This window comes from Arachis stenosperma, chromosome 4 (genome assembly GCF_014773155.1).
Source record: "Arachis stenosperma cultivar V10309 chromosome 4, arast.V10309.gnm1.PFL2, whole genome shotgun sequence".
Taxonomy (NCBI): domain Eukaryota; kingdom Viridiplantae; phylum Streptophyta; class Magnoliopsida; order Fabales; family Fabaceae; genus Arachis; species Arachis stenosperma.
This window is the reverse complement of record NC_080380.1, coordinates 80014536-80021744: the sequence shown is the minus strand read 5'-3', so window position 1 is coordinate 80021744 and position 7209 is coordinate 80014536. Positions and strand designations below refer to the sequence as shown.

The following is a 7209-nucleotide window of genomic DNA, read 5'->3' as shown; positions in this document are numbered from 1 at the left end:
ATTTGAAATTAATTTTAACTAAATGGATATTTTGAACGGAGGTTCCAAGTAAAAAGGAGCAGAAGTTTGGCTTTTGAAAAAGATTTAATGAATATTAGGAATTTTATTGAAATCATTTGAGTTTGGTTTATGAAGAAAAATAATGGGTTTGCAATAAAGGGTTTAAAACGAAAGACGGTTTTGAAAAAAATATGACTCTAATTGAACGAAAATGGTTTTATTTTGAAAACGGAAGAACCGTGCCAAATTTGCTTATTTCAATGAAGTCTTGAGTATTTGAAAATTTATATAATAGTGCTGCTCGCCGTTCAGATCCGCGAAGGAGGACGTCACACGCCGCTTGCCGTTTCTGCTCCTCCTCCTCTTTTGGTCGCCAGTCGTCGCTGCTCCTTGTCGGTTTCTGGTTTCTTCTAGTTCTGCTGTTTTTGCTTCTGATTATCAATTCTTCTGGTTTCTGTTCTTTTGTTGTTATTGTTCTCTGACTCTATTAATTTTTTCTGAGCTCTGAGTTATGGGCTTTTGTTTTCTGACTTTTGAGTTTTGATGATTATGATGATTTTTTGAATTTTGCGTTTTTGTTGTTCTTTTGTTGTTGTTGTTTTTCTATTGCTTCTTGCTGCTTTTATTGTTGTTGTTTTTTTGAGTTCAGATGATGATTTTCTGAGTTTTGATGATGATTTTTTGAGTTCTAAGTTTATTGGTATTGCTTCTGTTATGTTTCTGTTCTGCTTTAACTTTTGCTTTTTGTTGATTTTGGAGAAAAAAAAAGAAATGGTATTTTGGTCAAAAGACAATTTTAAAACAAACTAAAATCTTTAGGAATATTTTATAGCAAAAAAAAAATCAAAAACAAAATAAATTTTCGACCAAATATGTTAGAGACCAAAATAATACTTTACCATAACTATTCCATTTGAACAAAAAGAAAAACCATTAGTAGTTTGTTCATGGCTTCATGCCATTTCGTTGCATAACGAGCCTGTAAATCTGACTCCGAAAAAAAAAAAAAATTCAGACGACCTATTGCTGCAGCATTAAATAAAAACGAATATCTGTAAATCTGTATCAATTTACCTCTGCAGGATGCTGCGACCGTATTAATACCTATTAGAGCCTAAAGACCGTCCCATTTGTAGTTGCTCATCATTTGAGAGTAGAGACCAAGACTGCGCAAGTGCCCACAGTGACCAGAATTCCCAAAACATGAAAGCAACACTGCTTCTTCTTCTATACTTCTTTCTCGTTTCTTTGCTAGGTATGTTATGATTTGCTCTCCCTCCCGATTCCTTCAATTCAAATTCTTTGACTCCTTTTGATTCGATGTCCGTTTCAGATCTCATTCCCCATTTTGTTTCATTCCAATTTTAACACATCTCTCTCTCTCTCTCTCATTTTTGTTCTGTCTTCTCTCTTTTTTTGTCTTTCCCTTCTTCCACTGATCAGTTTTGTATTTGTCCCATTTGTATCAGTTTATGCAAAGAAATCCGGCGACGTTACAGCTTTGCAGATCGGCGTGAAGGTAATGCTTGTTCTTGTGATGGAGACCCGAATCCTTGCTTTTTTCTTATATATATATGACTTGTGGTTTCGAATAATTTTTGTTGTAGGAGAATGAAATTTCTCGTTGTCTTTGATTCATTAGAAGCAGATCAGACCTTTAAATTTCAACCACATGTAATTTCAATTCTTGTGGGGGAGATTGAATGTGCATTAGTGGTATACATGGTGAGCTCTCCAAAATAAGGGGAAAAAGGATGAAACCACTTTTATTGTGGTTAAATTTCTCCTTATTTTTGGGTTAAATTCCGTAACTTAGAGCTTGAGAAATTTCAGAAGATTCATCTAGGTTTCACTTAGGGAGTGTGTGGTTCGTGGAATGTTTTCGAATTTCTGGGAACCTTGCATTGAAAAAAATTCTTAGATAAGATTTCTAGTGTAAATAAATTTCCAAGAATATAAAAGCCTTTTGCAAACCGCATGGTCATTGAGCATGGTGTCGTCGAGGTTGGAAAGGCACTTAAACAAGAAAGAGTGAAGAGTTCATGTGTATTTTACTTACACTTCTGCCATTTATTCATCTTGATAAATGATTGCCTTTGATATTGAATTCTATATTACTGCTTTTTTTTTTCCAACAAGCAGTATGAAAGATATCTTGATTTTGTACTGGCTCCATCCGTGATACTTTATTTGAGCTTACTAATCATTCTATCGTCCCCCTTTGCAGCACAAGCCAGCGTCATGTGATGTCCAAGCACACAAAGGAGATAGAGTCAAAGTACATTATCGGGTATGGAAATCTCACTAGTTCATTATGTTTCTTCTATGATTACATGCATAACAACTAACTGGGTCCTAAACTGTGTTTATTTATTTTTATTATTTTATTTCACTCCGAATATCCATTTATATGACTTTTTCTTTTGCCATTCTGTTTGAAAACAAGAAAAATAATTAAAACAATTTTGTAATTAAAAATGAAACTTAACTTTAGTTATTTCTTTGTGATGATCAATGGTGTTTAATATTGATAGGCACCAGCCTATTATTATTGAAACTTGACAGTGTGGAAATGCATGTCAGGATAAATCAAATGGTCCCCGCTACATGTAACTAACTTCCCAGCATTTCAATTGTGTGTGGGAAACCAGATTGTGCAAATCATGTTAGCAGAGGGTATATAATGTGTGTGGGAATGAGATTTTTCCATTTAGGGCAAGAAATGGAATAGGTTTTTGGGAGTCTGAACTGATATTGCTCAGGAACCTTCCTCTTCAATCTCATGTTAGCTTTGTAGTCATTCTTCTTCCTGAAATGATCCTCACAGGTTCATCTCGATGATGCATTCAGTTTCTTCTATTTTCCCGTGTCCATTTTTTTGTTTCGATTAGACATCTTCACCTATCTCTATATTTGGATAGTAACATGCCATAACCTATTAAAATAGCTATGGAAATAAATATAAAAATATTTACTTATATCAAAGGTATATCTGGGAGTTATCTTACATACATTGTGGTATCATGATGCTCTGATGTCCTTGCTTGGCACATCTTAAGTTACTTTTATTTGTTGAGGCCATGTAGTTCAAGGTACAAAGTACATGACTTAAGCAATTGCTGTATTTTATATCTTCTTTTTTTGTGCATGCAATTAGGAGTTGGAATTCACTTAATTTTTCAGATTTTTTTATATATCTTGTTGTATCACATAATATGTATGCATAATTGCAGGGGAAACTCACTGATGGAACAGATTTTGATTCTAGCTTTGAAAGGGATAATCCAATTGAATTTGAGCTTGGTACTGGTCAAGTGATCAAAGGTTTGTTGTGCATAAACAAAACTGGCTTTACGATTTTTCTTGTGTTCCTTTCAGTAAATGCAATAATTAACTACAGAATATAATAATATATTCAATTATGAACCATGACTCTGCTAAAATCCTATCAAATTGCTGTTATATACAATTACTATCTTGCTTTTTTTTTTCTCCATTACTAAAATGAAAAGTATGAGCTGAAAATTCATATAAATGAAATGGAGGCAACACTTTCAGCATGAAATCAAGAGCATGTGTTATGTGTATCAGATCAACAAAAGTAGTAGATTTTAACATGTATGAAATACTATTTGTTGGAACTGGAGTCAGAAAGTAAAGTACATTGATGAATCACAAGAATACAAGATAGTGAGGATTTTAAGAGACAAATGTCAAATACCCTACTTTGTTCCCAATTACTTCTATATACACTACTCAGTGAAACCACATTCTAAAAAGAGGATCCTAATCCTTAGACTAATTTGAGATTACAGTATTAGATATAGTTAAATATAAATAGGGAATGTCATAATTTGGCCTTGCTAAACTATTTAGGATCTAAAGCACTTTTCTCCTATAGAAAAAGATCGGGAGGTGAGGGATACTCATTGCTCTTGAATTGAATTAGTAGGAAGAAGTCAGTCAAAAATATATATTTGTTTTGGTTTTTGTAAATTTGGAAAATATACACAAAAGCCAGTTGTGTTAATTGTAGAATTTCTAGTTCTTACTACATTCTATGATTACTCGTCCTTCACTTGTGTCCGTCTAGAACTGGAAGACTTTCCCTATTAGATATGTTGACGGATTGGAAAGCTCCGCTTCACCAATCCTTTTGTATTCTGTAGGATTTCCTTTCTTTTCTTGTATCTATCTTCACACCTGTCTTAATGAAATTCTTTAGTGTGTATATATATATATATATATATATATATATATATATATATATATATATATATATATATATATATATATATCAGCTCTTTTTGGTGTCCTCCGCCAAAAATCAGAGAGAAAAAGGAATTGCATGATTGCATCTGATAATTGTGTCTTTTTGCGAGACATTAGGCCTTCAACCGTTTCATGCATGTTTCTTTAGAATTTATATGATGATTTATGTTGATTGAAAGGTTTCATTCAAGATTAATGATTTCATTATTGCTCTCATCTTCTTTATAGGTTGGGATCAAGGATTATTGGGAATGTGCCTGGGTGAGAAGCGGAAATTAAAAATACCTGCTAGTCTTGGTTATGGAGAGCAAGGTTCTCCGCCAACCATCCCAGGTAATTTGCACTTTTCACTATTGCTCGTCGACCAAATCATTGTTCTAGATGGTGTAATTAATATTTCTCAATAAACAGTAGGTAATTTTAAAAGAATAAAAAAATGTATGTATGAGTGTGTGTGTGAGACCAGCTGTGTTTATGAGTAAAATACAAACCGCTCCTAAGAGATACCTATAATACTCTCCCCTTAACTCTATTTTTGAAACGTGCACACCGCTTGATATTTCTAGAAAGATACACTCCACTCCCTTATAAAAATAAGCTACACGTTAATCTATTTTACGACTTTTCAACAAAATATCCTTTATTAATAGCTATATGTACCTTTTTGTTAAAATAAATTCATTATACCTTGAGATATGATTTGACTCTTTCGTTTTGGTTTAAGCATGCATTGGATTTGCATACTTTCAATTTGTAATTTCAGTAAAATACCAGAACATAAATTTAAGATTCGATTTTACATGCATTCTGATTCTGGTATTTGTTTTTTCACCACTTTTCTATTGTATCTATCATATTCATAAAATTATTTTAATTATCATAACTTAATTTTCCACAGTTTTTATTTTTATTTTTTTATTTTGGGAGAAGCCAATTGATTCATTACTTCAGAGTGGGGAGTTAGTTATTTCGGTGAAAATTCATTTATTTTTGCAGAATAGAGGGAATATATAAGCGTAGTGTAAAATTTGTGGATCGCTTTATTATTATAAATAAGAGCCTGATCCTTGATGTAGACTCATACATGATTTATTTGTTTATGTATTTGCCAGAGATATTATAGTTTTAACTATAATATTTGAGCACAAGTTAGGTAATTTCATTTTTGTTTTTGATTTCTATCATGCTATTTACATCAAATTAGAAGCATTACATTATGCATCAATTTTGGAAACTTGGGAAACGCTTTCGTGTTGTGTCTTGCATGTTACTAACTTAACTATGCTTAAAGTAGTTATTACTAATATGCGTTGATATATGACCCTACACTTACAGGTGGAGCAACTCTTATATTTGACACTGAGCTTGTGGGGGTGAATGGAAAAACTTTGGGCGGAGCAGAGGAGTCCGAGCTCTAGATTGCATGAGCAGTATGGCCTAGCTTGTATACACATTAGATCCACCTCTCGTCTAGTCAGAAACGAGCTGTTTTCCAAAAGCTGAATTTTCATGTCAGCTTGTTTTCATTCCTGAATTCTGAACGATGTTTTCTTTAGTCTTAAGCATTTAATCGGAAGGTAACTTAGAATATTTAGCTGTTGTAACTGATTATTTAAAGTTTACATATAAAGTTTTTTTGATAACTAATTCAACCCGTAGCACTTATTAGGAAATGTGACAGGAAGATATCAAGAAAATGCCATTACGGACAAGAGAGAAAATAACCAATTTTTGCAAATAAGTGAAACAAACTTGAAATAACAGAATTTAGGTGCAACTAATTAAAAGAGGGACCGTTCCACGGCGATGAAATTATCTTTCGGTATCTTGAAGATTGTCAACTATAGTGAGGTTAGTTTGTAATAGGGCCTTAATGGTAGATGTTTTGGGAGGATGATGACTAGCTTAATGGCGCAGCTAACTAATTAGACAAATTAACTGGATGACATTCTAATTTGGTGGTTGGTGCCGATGGAAGGAGGTCAGGGATTAGATATGTTTAATTTAATACATTCAGACTTACGAGGCTACTCAACTAACCCCCCCTTTTATTCAGCATGGCCTTTAAATTTCACTTCTCATAAAATTTTACTTTTAGAGTTTAATATACAACTTTCATTCCCTTAAAATTTGCTACACCAAAATAAATTGCTCTGCGTTCATTTTTTCTCCGTAAAATATATCAATATTTCATCTGAGCCAAACATAGGCCTTTAATAGTAAATATGTTAGAAATGGTATATGAACAGTTAGTCTTGATAGAAGCCGACGATCAGACTGATCATGCTTCATTACATTCTATGTGATTGAAGTTTATGCTATTAGGAATCCTTAGTTGATGATAACAATAGTTTTTTTTTTCAATTATAAAAAAAAATTATTATTTCTCCAAACATTATTTTTGGACTTTAATTTCCCAAATACGATTTTTTTTAGCATTTAAACAAGTTCGTCAGACCCGGCGAACTCTATAAAAATTAGCAAGTTCGTCTAACCTTGGCGAACACCACTCAAATTTTTTTGAAATCCGCACTTTTATGTCTAGAAAATAGTATATAGATTTACAAACAGTATATAGTAGTAGTACACAAAAATACACGAACAACAAGCATGACTTCAAGGATTTCTTAAATTATAAATTAAAAAAAAAGTCATATTTAACAATGGCAACCATTTTTATTGTATCAATACATAAGTACACTGGAATAAGCCATATTTAACACAAAAATTTTAATTATAAATTAAAAAAATAACTATTTTTCAAAAATAACAAGGATTGTTTGTTATTCCTGTGTACTTTTGTGTACTCTTGTGTGTACCTAGAAACGATGATAATGGTTACCATTGTTAACTTTTCAATCGGATATATTTGAAATAATGGATTATTTTTGAGAAATAGTTATTTTTTTAATTTATAATTAAAATTTTTTTTATCAA

The 7209-nt window shown here is 32.2% G+C and overlaps 1 protein-coding gene across 1 annotated transcript; it reads left to right on the top strand.

The window, feature by feature from the left end:
• The first annotated feature begins 1006 nt into the window (after positions 1-1006).
• On the top strand, positions 1007-5919 carry LOC130973236 (FK506-binding protein 2-like). The gene is made up of 6 exons (XM_057897676.1): positions 1007-1255; positions 1470-1519; positions 2228-2290; positions 3234-3324; positions 4501-4605; positions 5608-5919. The coding sequence occupies exons 1-6, from the start codon at positions 1204-1206 to the stop codon at positions 5688-5690; spliced, it is 444 nt and encodes a 147-aa protein (XP_057753659.1). The 5' UTR covers positions 1007-1203; the 3' UTR covers positions 5691-5919.
• Positions 5920-7209: the final 1290 nt, after the last annotated feature.

Coding starts and splice junctions, on each gene's coding strand:
- LOC130973236 (XM_057897676.1), top strand. CDS start 1,204: ATGAAAGCAACACTGCTTCTTCTTCTATACTTCTTTCTCGTTTCTTTG. Junction 1,520..2,227: donor CTTTGCAGATCGGCGTGAAG/GTAATGCTTGTT, acceptor CCCCCTTTGCAG/CACAAGCCAGCGTCATGTGA. Junction 2,291..3,233: donor GAGTCAAAGTACATTATCGG/GTATGGAAATCT, acceptor GCATAATTGCAG/GGGAAACTCACTGATGGAAC.